The sequence below is a fragment of the Telmatherina bonti genome, assembly GCF_933228915.1.
Source record: "Telmatherina bonti genome assembly, chromosome: 4".
NCBI classification, from domain to species: Eukaryota; Metazoa; Chordata; class Actinopteri; order Atheriniformes; family Telmatherinidae; genus Telmatherina; species Telmatherina bonti.
The window spans coordinates 35,121,908-35,145,118 of record NC_136622.1 but is presented as its reverse complement, the minus strand read 5'-3'; the positions used below and the strand labels follow the sequence as shown (position 1 = coordinate 35,145,118).

General features: G+C 47.6%; 1 protein-coding gene across 11 annotated transcripts in view; it reads left to right on the top strand.

Annotated features, from left to right (window-relative positions):
- Window positions 1-16,738, top strand: part of vps13d (vacuolar protein sorting 13 homolog D) — a 94,395-nt gene extending 77,657 nt beyond the window's left edge. For 7 of the 11 annotated variants that reach the window (XM_079238975.1, XM_079238982.1, XM_079238981.1 and 4 more), the window contains 18 exons: window positions 1,298-1,421; window positions 1,789-2,024; window positions 2,100-2,202; window positions 2,341-2,498; window positions 2,570-2,678; window positions 2,753-2,923; window positions 3,656-3,754; window positions 5,054-5,203; window positions 6,588-6,737; window positions 6,818-6,914; window positions 6,989-7,137; window positions 7,223-7,357; window positions 8,611-8,778; window positions 8,880-9,012; window positions 10,912-11,107; window positions 11,330-11,461; window positions 11,541-11,781; window positions 16,057-16,738. In XM_079238975.1, the coding sequence (XP_079095101.1) occupies window positions 1,298-1,421; window positions 1,789-2,024; window positions 2,100-2,202; window positions 2,341-2,498; window positions 2,570-2,678; window positions 2,753-2,923; window positions 3,656-3,754; window positions 5,054-5,203; window positions 6,588-6,737; window positions 6,818-6,914; window positions 6,989-7,137; window positions 7,223-7,357; window positions 8,611-8,778; window positions 8,880-9,012; window positions 10,912-11,107; window positions 11,330-11,461; window positions 11,541-11,781; window positions 16,057-16,188 (2,683 nt within the window). In that variant the 3' untranslated portion in view covers window positions 16,189-16,738. Of the gene's footprint in view, window positions 1-1,297; window positions 1,422-1,788; window positions 2,203-2,340; window positions 2,499-2,569; window positions 2,679-2,752; window positions 2,924-3,655; window positions 3,755-5,053; window positions 5,204-6,587; window positions 6,738-6,817; window positions 6,915-6,988; window positions 7,138-7,222; window positions 7,358-8,610; window positions 8,779-8,879; window positions 9,013-10,911; window positions 11,108-11,329; window positions 11,462-11,540; window positions 11,782-16,056 lie in introns of all 11 variants that reach the window. The other 4 variants (XM_079238976.1, XM_079238977.1, XM_079238979.1 and 1 more) reach the window with 1 other exon arrangement.
- The last annotated feature ends 6,473 nt before the right edge of the window (window positions 16,739-23,211 follow it).

Genomic DNA, 23,211 nt, shown 5'->3' with positions numbered 1-23,211 from the left:
ACCTGTTGACAGGTATTTTGTCCCACTGTTCAACAGAAAAGTCTCTCATTTGTCCAGGACACATTTGTTTGTTTGTTTGTTTTTTTTCTTTCTTCAACTCAATGAAATGAAAAAACAGTGTCTTATATTACTAAATTATATTTTTGCAAATTTTTAGTTATTGTTCCTTTTTTAAGTCTCCAGTTATTTGAGTGACTGTTGTAAATTCAGCTTTTTCTTTAATGAAAGGGGATGAAGACATGTGTATCTATAAAGATAAGATAAGATAAGACTTTATTTATCTCACAGTGGAGAAATTCACTTTTACATAGGCTCTCAGAAACAACAAGGAGGGTGCAAATAGTAATGAAAGGTGCAAACAAAGTAGATAGTGCAAATAGGTAGTAAATAATAATAATAAAAATAAAAATATAACTAAAATCCACTACGAGTTAAAAAAAATCTAAAGAACAAGCAAAACGAGCAAAATACTATATACAATGCACATTAAAGATGTGATATACAATATATATATATATATATATATATATATATATATATATATATATATATATATATATATATAAGATATATACATCTGTCTATACATACGAGATATATACATCTGCATGTGCACTATTTACACAGTGGAGTTGTACAGTCTAACAGCTGTGGGTATGAAGGACCTGCGGTAGCGCTCCTTCCTGCACTGAGGGTGTCTAAGTTGCCCACTGAAGGAGCTGCTCAGCAACCTTTCAGCTCTCCCAGCTCGTCTTTCTGGCAGCTCACACTTGGTTCCTAAATTCTGTCCCTTGTGTTGTTTCCTTCGGAAATCTTTTATGTAAAATCAAAGTTTATTCATAAAGCCATTTTCATACAAAACCTAAAAACTATCTTTGTGTATTAAAAAACACAAGTTTTCACACACCCAAGTAAATAACAACATGCACACACACGTATGTAAAACACCGGGACCACAGAGGCCACCCGTATCAGAGCAGGTTGTGGTCCAGACTACAGCCATAAGACTGCAGCGCAGGACCCCCAGCCACAAAGACAAGGGGAATCACCGTGGCAGCAACCATCCCGGTGTGGATAAAACTTTCATTTATTCCTGTTGTTCTTCCTGTTACCTTTGTCAGGAAGTCTTTTAAACTTTCATATTTATATTACTGAAGCTGCTCCAGAGATTCAATGTTTCATGTTGTTGATGTCTCAAGTTTTTTTTTTTTTTTTTACTGTGTTTTCTTTCATTGTTTAAAATAAATCAAGTTTTTAAGATTTTTTTTTTATTTCAAGTTGTTGTTTGTTTGAACAGAGACACGCTGGGAAACTGTTTCTTCCTGCGGACAGAGATCACCCTGAAGGGAGCCACCTACCAGATCTCCTTCACCGACACCGACCAGCTGCCTCCCCCGCTTCGCATCGACAACATCTCCGAGGTACGCCGCTGCACAGCTTCATTTAGAAGTTCTTTAGGAAAGCCAGAGCATGCCTGTCAGTTAAATTCAGCTCGCTGCATATTAAAAGAATAATAGCAGTGAGACAAGATTTAAAGAAGAACATCTTTGTGTCTTTCTGTTAAAGTAAAAGATTTGGGAATGTTTTGGGTTTTTTATGATTCATCAGAGTGTTAGCAGAGTTTATGAAATCGTTCTGCTGCTGTGGTTTTATCCACTCCTCCAGGCGTATACGTCCCGTACCGCAGTGGAGTAGAAATGTGATGTTAGTGATGTCCCACGTTGCCGAGCGCTGAGACGTGACGGGGAGACGCAGACAGACCCCACTGATATGTGTGAATCTCCTCAGGTTCCCATCCAGTTCTGGCAGCACGGCGTGGCCGACATCCGACTCCACACCGAGGTGAAGGCCATGTCGGTGCTGGACTACGCCTGCGACGAGCCCACCCTGCCCCCCTACCTCACGCTCACCGTGAAGGGGGCGGGATCCTCGGAGGTCACAGCCGACATGAACTTCTTCAGAGAGTACAACAAGCTGTACTACGAGAACTTCATCTACATCGCAGCCACACACACCTTCTCGCAGTACGGGCCGACTGAGCGGCATGACGTTGGTGTCGCTATGGTGACGGCTGCAGCAGCTTCCTCTCGTTTGTGCAGGAGTGACGGGAAGAGGCCTGTGGGGAAAAAGCGCCTGGTGAGCTGTGCTGAGCTGGTTCTGGATGTGGACACCAAGACTCAAAGGGTCGTCCTTCGGAAAAAAGTAGGAGGAAAATCAAACCTTTTCCTTTCTGATGGTAAAACTTTATCGTTTCAAAGAGAAGATTTTCGTCTCCAGGAGGAAAGTAGGTGAATTTGCCGTGTTCGGATGCGTAGAGCCGACTGTGTGGTTGTTGTGCAGGAGCCGGGGAAGCGCTCTCAGCTGTGGAGGATGACCGGGACCGGCATGCTCTGCCACGAAGGCTCGTCTCCGCCCCAAAGCAAGCCGGCCCAGCCGCGGCCGCTGGACTCATCCCTGGTGCTGGACATCGCCGGGCTTGCAGCTGTCAGTGACAACAGGTTTGTTCCTTCCAGTCACCTCTGGACATCGGATCACAGCTTGTCTCTGACCTCCTTTTGGCGTCTCCCAGCTTTGAGCCGCTGATGCTGCGGAGGCCGGACTCGCGGCGCAGCACCACCCAGACGTGGTATTTCTGCTCCGGCATGCTGACCTGCGGCCTCCCTCGCCTGGTGGTGCAGGTGTGTTCTGATCCGGATCACCAGCTCTGTGCGCCGCTTCGTTCCCTGAGCTTTACAGTCTTTCCTCCCGGCAGGTGAAAGGTGGCGTGGCAGGCTTGTATGACGGAGCGGAGGTGGTCCTGGGACCAGATTCAGGTCTGCTGCAGCCGGGCCCTGAGCAGCAGTTCATCAACCAGAAGATGAGGCCTGGTTCTGGGGTGCTGTCAGTGCAGGTGCTGCCGGATGGACCCACACGAGTCCTTCAGGTGATTTATTACCTGTCTGTGTGCTACATGTAGTGCAGTTCTTAACCTGAAGCTAATCCCACCACCTTCCACCAAACCTGACTTCTCTTCTCAGCCACAGACATGAGGAGGTTGAACATCTTATTTCTGAGGCACAGTGAATGCAGCATGAACTCGTGTTGACGCTGGGTGAAGCTGAAGGGACTTCAACCACACATCCGTGTGCCGAACATGACAAATAAATCTGTATTTTACTCCAGAACACACACGCTGTACTCCGTTGGAAAGCTGAGTTAACCCTCATTTCTTCACCGTAAAAGGCGTACCGTTCTCCAGTAGCAGATAATAATGCAGCAGAAACGCTCCAGTTGCATCAGCAGTGTCCCAGTAAACAGTTCATCCATAAAAAATCCATAAAGTGTTCAACCAGACGGATAAATGAAACTGTAAGAGTGGCACTGAGTATAGAGGCTTTCCTCTGGCTGTACAGAGGAACTAATACAGGAAAAGTAAACTCTGCACTAAGATCATGCAGAAACTGCCAGTCAGGTGAAACATGGCGGAAGTGTGTGTCTGTACGCCTGAAAACTCCTGAAATGCGTCACGTTAGGCTGTTTTTGTGTAGTTTTTATAGCAAAGGAAAGAAAAAACCAAACAAAAAGCATGTCGACATCTTTCCACTCGTTCTTTTCGGTCCGTGTTTCTTACAAGATGCTCGGTGGTGGACGTTACTGATCAGAGTCCTGTTTGCAGGTCAGCGACTTCAATCAGAGGAGAATGATCCGGAGCGCAGGCAGCAGCGAGCAGGACAAGAGCAGAGAGGAAGTAACGAAGCCGGAGCAGGAGCTGGAGGTAAGAGGGACGTCCTTACGCCTCCATGCACCTCCCAGCTGGTAAACAAGATCCTGCTGCTGGTTATCCTGGTTTAATTATTATTTTTTTTAACTACTTATTTAAGAACATTTTTTAATATAATTTTCTTTTTATTGGGACTGAAGTGCATATATATATATATATATATATATATATAAGTATATGTTTACATACAATATATGTAAATCCCTTTTTTTTACATTTGTAAATTGAAAAAAAAAAGAAAACAAAACAGGCGGCAGTGATGGAAAAAAACAAACAAGTAGACAAGAGAATAAAAACAAAAACAAAACAACCCCACCACAGATATTGTACATTTGTTCAGCCTATGTGGAGTTTTTCTTATTTATAACTGGTAGCCAAATGTCCAAGAACTCCTCGAGGTTATCTTGTATGCTATCTGTGAGTCTTTCCAGAAGGAGTATCTTCAAAACCGCGGCATACCACTCTTCAGTTTTAGGGCAGTCCTCAGAAATCCAAAACTTCAAGGTAGTCTTTCTCGCCACATAAAGAAGAATTTCAGCCAGTTTAGCATTATGTTTGTAAGAACATTTTTAAATAACAGGAACATTGTGAGGTCAAAAGATGATAATTAATAATACAAACAATCATTGCAAGTCTTAAACATGAAGAGATACTGCCACAGTTTGTAAATTCCTGCCATTTTCTCCAACGTCTCTTTCCCAGCTCACCCGGAAGTCGCAGGGTAAAAGTCAGACGTTCCATCAGTGTCACGTTCTCCACTATGGAGACAAAGATGCTTGTAGAGGGAGCCAACTTTTTCTTATGGCCTTTTTTGTTGCAGATGCCAGTATAATGTTCAGGAAATAAACATCATCTGCACCAGTTTCCTCTGTAATCCAGCCCAGATACGTTGGTGTGAATGTAAAGCTGACTTTATATCTCAGTGTGTTTGAGATTATTTTCACTCCTTCCAACCAGAAGGGCTGTATGGCTGGGCAGGACCAAAACATGTGACCGTGATCTGCCACGGCTTCCCCGCAGTTCCTCCAACACAAAGTACGGAGAATTTAGACTTTTGTTTGGGTGTTATAAAGAAGCGAATGACGTTCTTCCAACGCCATGTGTTGGAACCGGTTGTTGAGCGTTGGATTTCCCAGATCCTTGTTCTGGTTTCATCATTTCTAAACCAGGGATGATTTATTTATTCTGGTCCTGATGGGTCCCAGATCCACAGGTAGACATTTACCTCGTCCTAAAGTCCAGTTAGTAAGCAGGAATTCATTCCCCTGACGTGCTGTCTGTGGTGTTGGACAGGTGCTGGTAAACCTGGAGGAAGGTCTGGGCGTTTCTTTGGTCAACAAGCTCCCCGAGGAGCTCGTCTTCACCACGCTGTCCGGCGTCGACGTTCACTTCACTCGCACGGCCGCCAACGAAGTGTTGGAGCTGAGCATTCAGAACATCCAGGTGAGCCGTTCTACCGCTCCTTGCTGGTTGTACTGGTTGGAGCATCCTGGTTTTCCTCTCACATGCATCACCTTCTCATGTCGTCACACTGACCTCACATCAGCACATTTTACTGCAGCTTCCAACACGTCCCACAGATGATCTGATGGCTTCATGAGGACTTTGCTAATCAGTCCAGTGATGATGATGATGATGATTATAGTCAGTGTTTGTGTTGCTTTTCTTCCTTGCAGAAGTTAAAACGTCTAGTGAGTCTGATCTGATGCACACTGCCATGTTTTTATTTATTTATAGTGGGTTAAACTCTGAATGCTAACAAAGGATGGTTTGGCTTCTTCTGAACTATTCTGGAGCCCTGATTTAACAGGTTTCTGTGGTGGAGGCGTGTGGTCATGCATGGCGTGTCTCCATTTATATGTTTTCTTTATATTCGGTTAAAGAGACAAAAACGTAAAGTTTGAGTTTCTGTCTGAACAAAATGACATTACAGGGCCACGTGTGTGTCTTCTGCGTGTGTGTGTGTGTGTGTGTATAATCAGGTGTTTGAGTGTTAGGTTAATGACTTGGACTCGTGAAGGTTTGTGTTTTTTTTAATTTGCAGATTTTTGTTTATTGTTATAGTAAAAAAAAACCACGTTATGTTTTGTTTGATACGGCAGAAGAGAGCTACGTCAGCAGGGTGGCTGGTCGAGCTGTGACGACATGCTTTTGTCCCGATTTGATTCTGATTTTTTTGGGTGCCGATTCGATTTAAATTGCGATTCTCACAATTTTTCAAGATTGCTGATTTTTGTAGATTAAAAATAAAATAAATGAATAAAACTTCTTCTTTTATCTTGATTTCAATGAGGAAAAAACAACCCGGTGGCCAGACCATCATTGTGCTGCTATAATGCCCAAGAAGTAAAAAGATCAATAAAAATGACAAAAAAAATTTAAAAATGGATTATTTTTATTTATATGAAAAAAAAATCAATTTTTTAACAAAAAATTGATTTTAAATTGTGAAGCCAAAAAAATCCCGATTCTCGATTTTTCGATTCGATTTTCCGACCCCTAGCGGCTGAACACATGACGCATTCATTCATTCATTCATTCATTCATTCCCTACACTGATTAGTCCAGTTAAGGTCAGCAGAGAAGCTGGATTCCTTCCCAGCAGTCCTCAGGTGAGAGGTACACCTGGACAGGTCGCCAGTCCATCACAGAGAGGCCGCCTGCTGCTTCCAGGAGCAACGATCAGCTGAAAACCAGTGTGTGCAGAGTGAACATGCTGTTCCAGGAGAGGGGGGGGGGATCCCAGTGGAGCTGTGCAGGCAGCGTGTCAGCTGTGCTGCTGAAACCTCGGCTGTAACGGCTGCATGTGTGCTGCTGTGTGTCTCAGGTGGACAACCAGCTACTGGGAACCACCCAGCCCGTGATGCTGTGTGTGACTCCCAGCTCTGGTGACAGCGCTGTGAACGACAGTGGCCCCGCCCTGCAGGTCAACTCGGTCAAAGTTCCCAGCAGCCTCATGCTCACCGACCTCTTCAAGGTGAGCTTGCACGCCAGTTCGATGCCGTGTCAGGTTTGGAGAACAGAATGTGTGTTAATGGCAGCTGGATGTTTCCGCAGCACCTCATGGTGACGGCGCGACGCTTCACCGTCATCATCGAGGAGAAGCTGCTGCTCAAGTTGCTCTGCTTCTTCGGCTACGGAGAGGCCGAAGCTGGTAGGTGTTGATCATCAGCTTTTGTTTGTTTGCTCTGAAGTCCCAGAAAACAGCTGTGGTTTTCCTGAACACAGAGCTGGAGAAACTAGATGAAAGCCTCCATGACAGACCCAGCGAGGAGGCGGGGCCTCCTAAACGCTACTACTTTGAGAACTTGAAGATCAGCCTCCCTCAGGTGAAACTCAGCGTCTTCACCTCCCACAAGCTGCCTCCAGACCTCAAGGTACCCTCAGTTACACACAGCGGTGATGCAGTTCCATCGGCTCAGATGGAAAGATAAGCTGGTTGACGCTTGTTCGTCTGCGTAGGCTCTGAAAGGCACGCTGGGCTTCCCTCTGATTCGCTTTGAAGACGCCATCATCAACATGTACCCCTTCACCAGAGTGCACCCCTACGAGACGCAGGAGATCATCATCAACGACATCCTGAAGCACTTCAGAGAGGTCAGAGAACACGCAGCGCCGTGCCGTCGGTAGATTCAGGTCACGTGTACGGATATAACCGCCGGTCAGACGGATCAGACCCGCATTTCATAATGAAATCCAGGGAAGCGTCACGACCTTCATGATGACTGTGAAGGATAATGAATGAGATCAGAAAGGAGGCTGCGATGAGCAGGATAAATCAAGCTGTGTGTGTGAAGGTGTGTGTGTGGTGTAAACACAGTGGGAAGCTTTGTGTCATGGTGGAATGAAAGCAGATTATAATTACCTTAAATGTGTTCGCCCACCATGTGTGCACTTATTTTTATTTTGCCTTTATTTAACCGAATAGTCCCACAGAGACAGAAGATGGGTTTTACAGGGAAGTCGTGGCCACGATGGCCGCAGGGTAGTCAGATAAAAGACATCTTACACTGTAATTCCTCTGACTTTAGGGGCCACGTTTGCCGTTATCAAACCTTAAATGGGCCGGGCCAGTAAAAATAAAAGCTTTTAAACGAAACAAAACTCCGAAATTTAATGTTTTATTCCAAAGAAGTACAAGTACATTGTTACCATGAACTATCATTTAGAAAACTCATGAAGAAGCTGGGATTTCTGGAGAAAAACAATGCAGTTTCAACAAAATTTAGCCTCAGTTTAACATTTACACATAACGTCCAGATCAGTATAGATCTATAAAATCAGAAGATTTAATCCCAGGTATCTGGAACAGTCCATCTACGTTCCTACCCTCACCTATGGTCATGAGCTGTGGGTCGTGACCAAAAAAACGAGATCTCGTATACAGGCGGCTGAAATGAGTTTCCTCCACAGGGTGGCCGGGCTCTCCCTTAGAGATAGGGTGAGGAGCTCGGTCATCCGGGAGGAGATCAGAGTAGAGCCGCTGCTCCTCCGCATCGAGAGGAACCAGTTGAGGTGGCTCAGGCATCTGGTCAGGATGCCTCCTGGACCTCCCTGGTGAGGTGTTCCAGGCACGTCCCTCTGGGAGGAGACCCCGGGGAAGACCCAGGACACGCTGGAGGGATTACATCTCTCGGCTGGCCTGGGAACGCCTCGGGATCCCCCCCGCAGAGTTGGCAAATGTGGCTGGGGAGAGGGAAGTCTGGGCTTCTCTGCTTAGGCTGCTGCCCCGTGATCCGACCCCGGATAAGCGGCATGAAGATGAAGATGAAGAAGTATCTGGAACTGAAACAAAGTATTTTGCTTTATGATAAGAGTACCTTCTTAATGTTGTTTTATCCTGTATGTAGGAGCTCCTGAGCCAAGCGGCTCAGATCCTCGGCTCTGTGGATTTCTTGGGGAACCCGATGGGCCTCCTCAATGACGTCACCGAGGGCGTGTCCGAGCTCATCAAGTACGGCAACGTGGGCGGTCTCATTCGCAATGTAACCCATGGCGTCTCCAACTCTGCTGCAAAGGTACACGCCTGCCTCCATCGTATCCCCGACCCTCTCCTGGTGTAGTTCACACTCAGCCTCCTGAAGACCATGCAGCACAAACATCTGGGGCGTTGTGTCAGTTTGCAGGCACTTTATCAGACGGGCTGGGGAAGACCATGGACAACCGGCACCAGAGTGAGCGGGAGTACATCAGATACCACGGAGCCACCAGCGGAGAGCACCTGGTGGCCGGGATTCATGGACTGGCCCATGGTACGGCAATCCTGAAAGCTCCGGTTTAATCATGTGATAGAAAGTAGCAGGAAGAAGAATGTGCGCTGCTACATACAGATGTTGTTTTAGATGATCCGTTCCCACCACAGCCTTAATATATCACTTTACTAAAATATCTGTCATGTTTTTATTCCGTCAGAATGAGCCGTTTATTTCTACTTGCTGTGGGTCCATGGCAGCATTTTTACTACGGTGTCTCTGAATGGACAAACATTCCAATGTAAAGTGAGAAAAGTCTGAACTTTAAAACTGCAGTGCTGGCTTTGTCTGATATGTACTAGAGCCAAGCCAACTTTATTTATAAAGCACTTTGACAGCCACTGCTAACAAAGTACTGAACATAACATAATTAACATATTAAAACATAAAACAATAAAACAGAAAACAATAAAACAATAAAGGTTAAAACCATAAAATATATAAAACAATTAAACAAATAAACAATAAAAGCAATAAAAGACAACTCATTCTGGGTAAAATGCCAGTAAAAATCAGTGGGTCTTAAGAGGGGATTTAAAACTAGAGCACCTTTTGGGATAAAGAACACCTTAAAAGACCATAGAAGAAGAATGTTTTAGTAGTTGCCTGTAGTACAGTCATCGCTGCACCTGAGGAACCTGGATTCACCCAAAGCTTAATTTTGGCCACTGGCAGCTACCGTCCATTCACAGCTTCCCAAGTGGGAACTTTGACCAAGTAGTTTTTTACAGTCCGTGTGTTTACATGAGAGTTTTAATTCCTCTTTAATTCTGAATAAAAGTTAATTCTGCTTTAAACTGATGAAAACCGACCATGTAAACACTTTATTCCTAATGCAACATTTTATTTAGAATTAAACTTAATTCCGATGTAAGTGTCTGGTTTATTAGCATTTTAATTCCGAACTATTTAATTCCTCTGTCATGTAAACCTTCATTCCTCTCTGAGTTAATTCTGGTCGTTCTGAGCATGCTCGTTACCTTGTCCTGTCCCGATGACGCGCGTTGTTTTACCTCCCGTGTTCCGTGGTCTATCTTTCTTCTCCTTCTCAGCTGCTGCAGAAAGTTCAATTCAATTCAATTCATCTTTATTTATATAGCGTCAACATCTCAAGACGCTTTACAGACAGGAAAAAAAAAAAAAAACCCACAATGAAAGCCAATTCATAACAGCCTATATAAGGAAACCAACAGATTGAGTTGGAGGCTCCAACTCAATCTCCCATCCTGAGCAAGCACACTGGCGACAGTGGGAAGGAAAAACTCCCTTTTAACAGAAAGGAAACCTCCGGCAGTGAAGTAAAGTAGTATGCTGGTGTTGAGCTGCTACTTCAACTTTATAATAAAAATAGCGGTCAAACTGGTTCTTATTATGTAGTTTTCACAAGTTACGACTGAAAACACAAGAAGCAGGGAGACAACTTTGTTTATTTCTGGTATACGTCATACGTCACGTGCACCCTCTGTCCAATCAGAACCCTTCCCAACCCGCCGCTCTAAAGAGGAATTAAGAAATGACGTATTTCATGTAAACGTTCATTCGGAATTATTATTTTCATGTAAACTCATCAGAGAATACGTTAATTCCGAATTATTTAATTCCGAATTATTAAATCCGAGTTAAAAAACTTCATGTAACCATAGTCATTGTTTCACTGCTACTCGTCTGTTTTCATGGGATTTTATGAACATGCTTAGTTTCACACCCATGAAGTCCACCATCCTACTGCACTGCCTCTTTATGCGTCTCCCTCTGCGTTACGTCATAGCGATGTATGATCTCACAGGTTAACGTTGAACTCCACAATGCCCTCTAGTGGAAGTGTTGCCTAACAACCATGCAAACGTAAAGAAGCCAGTCTGTGCACATAATGAGTCTTCATCACTCTTCACCTTCCAGGTATCATCGGAGGCATGACGAGCATCATCACTTCCACAGTGGAGGGAGTGAAGACGGAGGGCGGAGTCAGTGGTTTTTTCTCAGGACTGGGCAAAGGTCTGGTTGGGACTGTAACCAAACCGGTTGCAGGCGCTCTGGATTTTGCTTCAGAGACGGCGCAGACGGTCCGGGACATGGCCAGTCTCAGCAACCACAGGTGGGATGTTTTATCTGTGTTCTGCAGCAGAGTGGAGCTAAAATATGAGATGCACGGCGGGGCTGTGACGGGCTGTGTGGCAAGTTGTGTATCTGCATGGGGGTGTAGCTTCATCTGGTTCACTTTAAACTGAAAGAACAGCAGATGTGGAGCAAAGTGGTGTGAACAGGACGTGAGCTGCTTCTGACCCACACTGTGTGAGTGATGAGTGTTTTTGTTCAGACTGTGTGTGCAGCGTGTCAGGAAGCCTCGCTGCTGTAAGGGACCTCAGGGCCTGCTGCCGCGATTCTCCGCCACGCAGGCCGACGGTCAGGAGCAGCTCTTCCGCCTCACCGACAACATCCACTCTGAGTTGTGAGTCATTACAGCTTCATCATTAGGATAATACAGATGCCGCCATCACACTCAAAGCTGGACGCCTTTTCCCCACCAGCTTCATCGCCGTGGAGCCGATCGACAGCTACTGCGTCCTCATCTCCTCCAAGGTGGTCTACTTCCTGAAACCGGGTGAATATGTGGACCGTGAAGGCATCTTCCTGGAGGTCAAGTACGACGATCTCTACCACTGTCTGGTGTCGAAGGATCACGGGAAGGTGTATGTGCAGCTCACCAAGAAGGCGGAGAACACCAGCAGTGGGGTGGCTATTCCCGGCCCCTCCCACCAGAAACCCATGGTAAGATCAGGCTGTTCCGGAAATGTCTGGAATGTGGCGGCAGAGCTCATGTAACATGTGAAATGGAGTGAGAACAGACGAGAAAATTCCTGGTCCAGAAAGTAAAAGTCCTTCCAGCAGCCGTCGCCAAACCAGCTGAATTTAATGAGCAGAGTTTATTTACCAGGTAAACGAGCCTGTTAGTGAAAACACCTGTTCTAAATGTACAGGTAGATCCAAAAACATGGCAGGACTTCTACTTTCTGGACCAGGAATTTCCACCTCTGAGTGAGAAGCGTTGAACAGATGAAGCTAGTTACAGATTACAAAGTAAATGTGTGAACGAGTTGCTAACGATGAAAGCGTCGTCCACGTTCACTGCTTTTACAACATGGAAGACAATGATGTGTCTGAAGGAGAATGTTTGAGCTGTTCTTCAACAAAGAGATCATGGCTCTGTTCGTCCGCGAGACTAATCGCTATGCGGACCAATTAAAAGATGCAGGACGATCGAGTCGTGTTGCTCACTTTGAATTTCAAGGTAGAATGCACCCCTGATATTCCCCAGTAAAAACTTCCAAAGAAAAACTGTAAATAATTTTTGTTTGTGTGTTTTATTTTGTTTTTTCCATATGCAAAAGACAATGAAAAATACACTATGAACATATTTTCTCATCCTTTATTGCAACAATAAACAAGAAAGATATGTGCTTTCGCAACGGGAAGATTTTTTTCTGTTTGTGAAAAAGAATGCGGTTTTACAAAGAATAAACTAGGGCCCGACCGATATGGATTTTTTGATACCGATATAAAGACGTTAGAGCAGGTCGATAGCTGATATAATGGCCGATAAATCCATCCACCAGTAAAAAAAATTCAAAAATATTACTCAAAGCTAAAACACTACATTCTGAGGTCATTCTTAAACTCATGTCTACCTGTTAGACACCATGAACTATCTGAATTATTCACTGATTTAAAAAAATGTAAATCCGGTTTTCTTATTCCACAGTGCCGACACACCGTCACTGTTTTATCAGCTGATCTCTTTCCTTCTTCATCGTGTCTGACAGGGAAACCAAAGTGTTCCCACACAGGGGATTAGAATGAACTGGGGCGTTCAAGTTCCTCCGCTCGCCATGACCACGCTGCACTTGTGTGGAACGATTATGCACGCAGCTTTCTTATTTTTTCATATCAATCCGCAGATCACGTGTTTGCCAAACCGTAGATACTGATCCGAACAGATCGCGGATCAATGATGATCCGTTGCACCACTAATAATAATAAGTATTCAGAAGTCGTGTAAATGGCACGCAGCCACCAACTTTCACACACGTTCACGAGGCTAAACACTAAGCACTGCATTCCTCGCTGCAAAACATCAAGTTTTCCTCCGTCTTATGACTTCCCTGCCTCATGACTACGGGTGTTTTGGGGGCGCCTCTATAACATGTAAAGTTGTCATTTTTAAAGACACTGTTGGAAAAAATAAATACAGACCACTCAAAGCGCTTTACACTACTTGTCACATTCACCCATTCACACACACACTCATTCTCCACACTCATACCCCAATAGGCACATCGGGGGGCAGTTTGGGGTTCAGTGCCCTAGGACACTTTGGCATTTCAGGGGAAGCCTGGAATCGTCCCTCAACTTACCAGTTGAAGGACAACTGCTCTTCCTCCTGAGCTACAGCCGCCCCATATATATAGCTATAGCCGTCAGATTATGGCTATTTTTAGAGATGATGACGATAGTCAGAGAGTGTAAGTTTGTAGAGAATGTAAGACTGTGTTTGTGTTTATTTCACATTTCAACTTACCAGTGACAAAATATAAAATGCTTGTGAGCAGAGTTCACTTTACTTGGCACAGCTGCTATCTGTTTCACCGTCCGGTTTGCTCCGTCTCGGCTTCCACGGTAGGCAGCCATGAGCAAGGATAACCCCGCCCCCGCTACCTATCCAGCAGATGGCGCCCATACATGGGTCATGGGTCATACTGAGGTCAGCTGATACCTGAACATACTGAATGAGCAGGTTATTCCCTCCTCCCTGATGGCACAACAACGTTCCAGGACAACACCACCAGGATTCATGCTTTCGCACATGGACTGGCCACCACAGAATCCAGACCTGAACCCCATCAGGAGTCTTTGGGATGTGCTGGAAAAGAAGTCGGACACTCCCATCATCGATACGATATCGTGGTGAAAAATCAATGCAACCCTGATGGAAATAATTCTTGTGACATTGCAGAAGCTTATGGAAACACCGCCACAGCGAATGCTGCTGGAATTAGAGCTAAAGGACATCCAACGGAGTATTAGAGACATGTTTGCCTTTGGTGCCAACTTGTCTTTTTTCATAGCCAGGCAGTGTTTTTACGTCCCAGTCTTTGCTTTATGGAAGCCTGTTTACAGAGATTACAGCCGCAGCTTTTCTGCGCTTCGTCTCTGTAAACTAAATATGACGAAACTGATTATACGTCCAGCGTCAAGTATGACTGGTCCAGCTGGCGTGCGTCCATAATGAAGTCCTGCCACAGATTCTCTTCTGGATGGAGGTCTGAGCTTTGATTCAGTCGTTTTTGGCCGATAGCTTCCCACATCGTCATAGAGTGGACGATGTGGGACACAGAAGCACCTCAGCAGTGATTGGACAGATTTGTGGCTTCATGGCTGAGCCGCTGCATCCGAGCCGTACCAAGGCGTCTGCTGCAGTAGTGTGAAACCTGCTGCTACTGGACTCTAGAAACATGTGACCAGTCTGGGATTGGTGGTTGCCAGGACAACAGTACCCGTTTGACTGCATTGAGCCAAATGTGCAGTTTGATGAAGGGGGGAAGATGGTGTGGGGAGCTGAGCTTGGACCCTTGGCTCTAGTGAAAGGTACTCTGAATGCTTCAGTCCAAGGATCACCAATCCTGGTCCTCCAGGACCAGCTTCCTACAGGTTTTCCAAGTGTCCCCGCTGCAACACACCTGATTGAAATCAATGTGTATGTAGCAGACATGTGCAGAGCTTGTTTGGGTCTGAGTCTGGTGTGTTCCAGCAGGGAGACTTGGAAAACCTGCAGGACACCGGTCTTCGAGGACCAGGGTTGGGGATCCCAGTTCCGGTATCCAAAGAGATGTTCCTCTGTTGGGAATGTTCCAACGTGACTGCACACCAGGACACAAAGCAAGGTCCATAAAGACACATAGGGCCAGTTTAGTGTGGAAGAACCTGGCCGGCACCGGGTCTGGACCTTAACGGGATAGAGGACATTTGGGGTGAATCAGAGTGGAGACTACGAGCCACGTCTTGTTCAACATCCATGTCAGAGCTCAGCAATGTGCTTCTAGAAGAATGGTGAAAAATTCCCATAAATACTCCTAAACTGGGTGGAAAGTTTTCCCACTGGGAGGGCCGACATCATACTAAACCCTGTGGATTCAGAACTGGATGTCACTTCAGTTCATGTGTATGTAAAGGCACAAGAGAAAGTACTTTTGGCGATACGTTGTTGTACTTTGAGGCAGGATCTCATTCCCGACGCGGTGACGACACTCCACCCTTTTTACAGCTGAGCTCCGTGGTTGGAGGTGTGGAGTTTTGCATCACACCCATAGACCGTTTATGAAAGATAGACAGAGCCTCCGGCGGTAAAAAGTGAAGCCTATGCAAAAGTGCATAAAACTGCAGTTCCCCCTTCATCCACTAGGGGCTGCAAAACAGAGCGAATCCCCATAGACTCCCATGTTAAAAAGACCAACTTCACAGCAGAAATAAGCATGTTTACAGCAGAAATAAGCATGTTTACAGCAGAAATAAGCATGTTTACAGCAGAAATAAGCATGTTTACAGCCTGGTTCAACTGTGACAACTGTGGGGGAAGTGATTTTTTTTTCTAACTCACCCGTTTAAAAGTAATTGAATCTCAAAATTTGGCATATTTAGGGACGTGTCCTTTTGATTGACAGGTACCCGATCTCCCGCTTCAAGTCAGAGAACGTAGAACAACCGCGCTTTTTAGCCGGTAAACAACGTGACTTAGCTTTAGCCCGCTTATCTTCCAGTCAATAATCACACCAGTTATGAATGGCTCCAGTGGAAATTAGAGATACTGGTCTGATGAAACCAGAAGAGACCCAGTCCAGACCACCTCGACGGCACCTCGGGGTCCGGTCCATGAAATATGTGAATAAAATCAGTGACAAAGTCCAACTTACCGCTGACAATGCTCTGGCTCTGGTCGTACAGGGACTAGAAAACGGGTCCTAACCTCTGTGGTTTAACTCTTCTCCACAGGTCCATGTGAAGAGTGAGAGCCTCGCCATCAAGATCTCTCAGGAAATCAACTACGCCAAGAGTCTGTACTATGAGCAGCAGCTCATGCTGCCTCCCAGCGAGAACGAGGACTGTTTGCTACTTGAGTCCTGACCGGGACGAGTCTGCGTGGCTTCTCCGCGTTCCTGAAAACATCCCAGCGGATTCAACAAGCGAATGCAAACCTGCAGCCACATGTTGGACAAAGCACATTTCTAATCACAGCATAGAAAACCAAGTAGGCCAGTTAGACGTGTTGTTGTCAGCAATGCCACTGATCTGTACACTCGCACCACGTTTGTGAATAGACAGAAGTGTAAATAAGAGGGAAGCACTATGAAGCAGTGTAAATACTGTTAATGATGAAGACTAACACGGGATGATAATGTGAAATCTAACAAACTGCCTTTACTTCTATATTTTCACAATCACATATGATAAAGATGGGGAATGAATTGCACTGACAAACACACACACACACACACACACACACACACACTGGAGCTGCCCGTCAGTGTCTGCCTTTAACAGAAGCCTGTATGTGTGATGTGTCTACTTGTATTTAACATAACAAGTTTTTTTTTATTCTTATTCTTATTAATGAGCCCAGCATTGTTTCTGAAGCACATGTTGAAAAGTTGCTCGGTGACTGTCAGAGGTTTGGTTCTGGTTCCGAGGAGTCCGTCAGGGAGCTGGCGACTCCATCTGCAGTCCACCCGGGCGTCCAATAAAGCAGCAGACTGCAGCACTCAGCACGCGTTACTGTTTCTTCTTAAACCTTCACACAAACGCAACAGCTGCAACAGGTTCAGCCTCGGTTTCGATCTGAGCACTGATGCACACACACACACACACACACAGGTCAGAATTAATGGGCTGATGGAAGGACTGGGTGCAGGTGTATTTTACCTGTTTTTGATGAAGGCAGCATGAAATCCATGCAGTTCAGAAGACGTTTGCACACGAGGAAGCAACAATGCTAACGTGTAGCATAGCTACAATGATAACATGTAGCCTAGCAACAATGCTAACATGTAGCCTAACAACAATGCTAATATGTAGCATAGCAACAATACTAACATGTAGCCTAGCAACAATGCTAACATGTAGCCTAACAACAATGCTAACATGTAGCCTAGCAACAATGCTAACATGTAGCATAGCAACAATGCTAACATGTAGCATGGCAACATGACAGGGAGAACTCTGCTAAAAGACTCGACCAGCATCAGCATCCGAACCAAACACAGGTCAAACCTGTGAGGTGAATGTGGGGCCTGTCCTGGATTCTCTGGACTCTGACCAGGGATAGAGGTGTTCATCATCGTCAGCTGATGGCTTCTTCCTTGTACGTTACCTGTAAAACTGCTCCGGCTTTGGACAGCTCATCATCAGACTCATCTTGACTCATCACTAGAAGAACTGAGCTGCTTTTCTCTGGTTTTCACAGCAGGTTTTGTGTTTTGCTTTTAGGAGCAGATGAATATTTACATGTTCTGCTGTACTCCAGGGGAATTTACTCTGACACAGTCACACATATGTTGATTCTGCCGCTTTGGCATTAATCTCACGCGTCTCTGTAGAGATGAAGATTATACAGGCAGCCTGGAAGTTGTGAGATATAAATCCTTTATTCTGCGTGTGAAGTCAGACGGGAGCAGAAACATGGGTCTGGAGAAGAAGAGGTGAAACACAGTTTCTGATTTTTGCTTTTTATTTCTCAGGAAAACAACTCCAAGTTCCTGCTTTGTGCAGTTTTTATTTACACACCCAGTCTAAGGAGGAGTTTTTCTTCTCTATGTTCAGGATCTCAGACATGATGGGACGCGAAAGTGAGACCAACCCAGTCAGTGGAGAGAAAGAAGCCTGGCGGGACTCGTGATGGTCGAATCTCTGCTGATTTTTAATGATTTGATGGACAATAAAAGCCTCAGTGTGCTGGGATTAACTGTCTGATGAATGCAGCCAAGCTGAATGGAAGCTGCTGCATGAATCAGACTCACCATGACCCAAAACAGTGTGTGAGAGGAACCAAGAAGGTTCTCCAGACCCGTCAGCCATTTTCAGCTGCGCTCACAGAACCAGTATGGCTTATTTGCTCCCAGTTCCAGTACTTTAATGGTCAGGGCATAGTGGTGGTGTGATGATGCCATCTGGCATCAGCGAAACAATGAGGTGCAAAAACAGTTTGCTAAATATGATCCATTCTCTTCCAGCGAGAACAAACTGAGAACTGAATATCCCGTCAATCATGAAGCAAAGCTCCGCATCTTCACACCAAGCAGTGCTTACTGGACTTCCTGTTGTCTTTCCATTGTCTCCAACCAGTCTGTCCAGTCTTCTCTGGCATCAACCAGACATTCTGGTCCAGACCACTTCTGTTCGCTGGAGGTTCTCTCTCCTTCAGACCTTCTCTGTAGAGATGGTCTCAGGCCAACAAGACGCCACATTCAGTCACTAAGATCTCCTTCCTGGTTCTGATGCTCAGTCTGAACGTCTGTGCGACTGAATGAGTTACTGACGGATCAGATGTCAGCATTAAGGATTAGATGAAAGGTAAGAATACATTCGTTCTATCATCATATTACTGGAAAGAGAAGCTTTTTATCAGTGGAGTCTGCAGGAAACTGGACCAGTTTCCTGCAGACTGGACCAGTTCTCTGCAGACTGGACCAGTTTCCTGCAGGCTGGACCAGTTTCCTGCAGACTGGACCAGTTCTCTGCAGACTGGACCAGTTTCCTGCAGGCTGGACCAGTTTCCTGCAGGCTGGACCAGTTTCCTGCAGGCTGGACCAGTTTCCTGCAGACTGGACCAGTTTCCTGCAGACTGGACCAGTTCTCTGCAGACTGGACCAGTTTCCTGCAGGCTGGACCAGTTTCCTGCAGGCTGGACCAGTTTCCTGCAGACTGGACCAGTTCTCTGCAGACTGGACCAGTTTCCTGCAGGCTGGACCAGTTTCCTGCAGGCTGGACCAGTTTCCTGCAGACTGGACCAGTTTCCTGCAGACTGGACCAGTTCTCTGCAGACTGGACCAGTTTCCTGCAGGCTGGACCAGTTTCCTGCAGGCTGGACCAGTTTCCTGCAGACTGGACCAGTTCTCTGCAGACTGGACCAGTTTCCTGCAGGCTGGACCAGTTTCCTGCAGACTGGACCAGTTCTCTGCAGACTGGACCAGTTTCCTGCAGGCTGGACCAGTTTCCTGCAGGCTGGACCAGTTTCCTGCAGACTGGACCAGTTTCCTGCAGACTGGACCAGTTCTCTGCAGACTGGACCAGTTTCCTGCAGGCTGGACCAGTTTCCTGCAGGCTGGACCAGTTTCCTGCAGGCTGGACCAGTTTCCTGCAGACTGGACCAGTTCTCTGCAGACTGGACCAGTTTCCTGCAGGCTGGACCAGTTTCCTGCAGGCTGGACCAGTTCTCTGCAGACTGGACCAGTTTCCTGCAGACTGGACCAGTTCTCTGCAGACTGGACCAGTTTCCTGCAGGCTGGACCAGTTTCCTGCAGGCTGGACCAGTTTCCTGCAGACTGGACCAGTTCTCTGCAGACTGGACCAGTTTCCTGCAGGCTGGACCAGTTTCCTGCAGGCTGGACCAGTTCTCTGCAGACTGGACCAGTTTCCTGCAGACTGGACCAGTTCTCTGCAGACTGGACCAGTTTCCTGCAGGCTGGACCAGTTCTCTGCAGACTGGACCAGTTTCCTGCAGGCTGGACCAGTTTCCTGCAGGCTGGACCAGTTTCCTGCAGGCTGGACCAGTTTCCTGCAGACTGGACCAGTTTCCTGCAGGCTGGACCAGTTTCCTGCAGACTGGACCAGTTTCCTGCAGGCTGGACCAGTTTCCTGCAGGCTGGACCAGTTTCCTGCAGACTGGACCAGTTTCCTGCAGGCTGGACCAGTTTCCTGCAGACTGGACCAGTTTCCTGCAGACTGGACCAGTTCTCTGCAGACTGGACCAGTTTCCTGCAGGCTGGACCAGTTTCCTGCAGACTGGACCAGTTTCCTGCAGACTGGACCAGTTCTCTGCAGACTGGACCAGTTTCCTGCAGGCTGGACCAGTTTCCTGCAGACTGGACCAGTTCTCTGCAGACTGGACCAGTTCTCTGCAGACTGGACCAGTTTCCTGCAGGCTGGACCAGTTTCCTGCAGGCTGGACCAGTTTCCTGCAGACTGGACCAGTTTCCTGCAGGCTGGACCAGTTTCCTGCAGGCTGGACCAGTTTCCTGCAGACTGGACCAGTTCTCTGCAGACTGGACCAGTTTCCTGCAGGCTGGACCAGTTTCCTGCAGGCTGGACCAGTTTCCTGCAGACTGGACCAGTTTCCTGCAGGCTGGACCAGTTTCCTGCAGGCTGGACCAGTTTCCTGCAGGCTGGACCAGTTTCCTGCAGGCTGGACCAGTTCTCTGCAGGCTGGACCAGTTTCCTGCAGACTGGACCAGTTTCCTGCAGGCTGGACCAGTTTCCTGCAGACTGGACCAGTTCTCTGCAGACTGGACCAGTTCTCTGCAGGCTGGACGAGTTTCCTGCAGACTGGACCAGTTCTCTGCAGACTGGACCAGTTTCCTGCAGACTGGACCAGTTTCCTGCAGGCTGGACCAGTTTCCTGCAGGCTGGACCAGTTTCCTGCAGACTGGACCAGTTTCCTGCAGGCTGGACCAGTTCTCTGCAGACTGGACCAGTTTCCTGCAGGCTGGACCAGTTCTCTGCAGACTGGACCAGTTTCCTGCAGGCTGGACCAGTTTCCTGCAGACTGGACCAGTTTCCTGCAGGCTGGACCAGTTCTCTGCAGACTGGACCAGTTTCCTGCAGGCTGGACCAGTTCTCTGCAGACTGGACCAGTTTCCTGCAGGCTGGACCAGTTCTCTGCAGACTGGACCAGTTTCCTGCAGACTGGACCAGTTCTCTGCAGACTGGACCAGTTTCCTGCAGACTGGACCAGTTTCCTGCAGGCTGGACCAGTTTCCTGCAGACTGGACCAGTTTACTGCAGGCTGGACCTGTTTCCTGCAGGCTGGACCAGTTCTCTGCAGACTGGACCAGTTCTCTGCAGACTGGACCAGTTTCCTGCAGGCTGGACCAGTTTCCTGCAGGCTGGACCAGTTTCCTGCAGGCTGGACCAGTTTCCTGCAGGCTGGACCAGTTCTCTGCAGACTGGACCAGTTTCCTGCAGGCTGGACCAGTTTCCTGCAGGCTGGACCAGTTTCCTGCAGGCTGGACCAGTTTCCTGCAGACTGGACCAGTTTCCTGCAGGCTGGACCAGTTCTCTGCAGACTGGACCAGTTTCCTGCAGGCTGGACCAGTTTCCTGCAGACTGGACCAGTTTCCTGCAGACTGGACCAGTTCTCTGCAGACTGGACCAGTGTCCTGCAGGCTGGACCAGTTTCCTGCAGACTGGACCAGTTCTCTGCAGACTGGACCAGTTCTCTGCAGACTGGACCAGTTTCCTGCAGACTGGACCAGTTTCCTGCAGGCTGGACCAGTTTCCTGCAGGCTGGACCAGTTTCCTGCAGGCTGGACCAGTTTCCTGCAGACTGGACCAGTTCTCTGCAGACTGGACCAGTTCTCTGCAGACTGGACCAGTTTCCTGCAGGCTGGACCAGTTTCCTGCAGGCTGGACCAGTTTCCTGCAGACTGGACCAGTTTCCTGCAGGCTGGACCAGTTTCCTGCAGACTGGACCAGTTCTCTGCAGACTGGACCAGTTTCCTGCAGGCTGGACCAGTTTCCTGCAGACTGGACCAGTTTCCTGCAGACTGGACCAGTTCTCTGCAGGCTGGACCAGTTTCCTGCAGGCTGGACCAGTTTCCTGCAGGCTGGACCAGTTCTCTGCAGACTGGACCAGTTTCCTGCAGGCTGGACCAGTTTCCTGCAGACTGGACCAGTTTCCTGCAGACTGGACCAGTTCTCTGCAGACTGGACCAGTTTCCTGCAGGCTGGACCAGTTTCCTGCAGACTGGACCAGTTCTCTGCAGACTGGACCAGTTCTCTGCAGACTGGACCAGTTTCCTGCAGGCTGGACCAGTTTCCTGCAGGCTGGACCAGTTTCCTGCAGACTGGACCAGTTTCCTGCAGGCTGGACCAGTTTCCTGCAGACTGGACCAGTTCTCTGCAGACTGGACCAGTTTCCTGCAGGCTGGACCAGTTTCCTGCAGACTGGACCAGTTTCCTGCAGACTGGACCAGTTCTCTGCAGGCTGGACCAGTTTCCTGCAGGCTGGACCAGTTTCCTGCAGGCTGGACCAGTTTCCTGCAGACTGGACCAGTTTCCTGCAGGCTGGACCAGTTTCCTGCAGGCTGGACCAGTTTCCTGCAGACTGGACCAGTTCTCTGCAGACTGGACCAGTTTCCTGCAGGCTGGACCAGTTTCCTGCAGGCTGGACCAGTTTCCTGCAGACTGGACCAGTTTCCTGCAGACTGGACCAGTTTCCTGCAGGCTGGACCAGTTTCCTGCAGGCTGGACCAGTTCTCTGCAGGCTGGACCAGTTTCCTGCAGACTGGACCAGTTTCCTGCAGGCTGGACCAGTTTCCTGCAGACTGGACCAGTTCTCTGCAGACTGGACCAGTTCTCTGCAGGCTCGACCAGTTTCCTGCAGACTGGACCAGTTCTCTGCAGACTGGACCAGTTTCCTGCAGACTGGACCAGTTTCCTGCAGGCTGGACCAGTTTCCTGCAGGCTGGACCAGTTTCCTGCAGACTGGACCAGTTTCCTGCAGGCTGGACCAGTTTCCTGCAGACTGGACCAGTTTCCTGCAGACTGGACCAGTTCTCTGCAGACTGGACCAGTTTCCTGCAGGCTGGACCAGTTTCCTGCAGACTGGACCAGTTTCCTGCAGACTGGACCAGTTCTCTGCAGACTGGACCAGTTTCCTGCAGGCTGGACCAGTTTCCTGCAGACTGGACCAGTTCTCTGCAGACTGGACCAGTTCTCTGCAGACTGGACCAGTTTCCTGCAGGCTGGACCAGTTTCCTGCAGACTGGACCAGTTTCCTGCAGGCTGGACCAGTTTCCTGCAGACTGGACCAGTTCTCTGCAGACTGGACCAGTTTCCTGCAGGCTGGACCAGTTTCCTGCAGACTGGACCAGTTTCCTGCAGACTGGACCAGTTCTCTGCAGGCTGGACCAGTTTCCTGCAGGCTGGACCAGT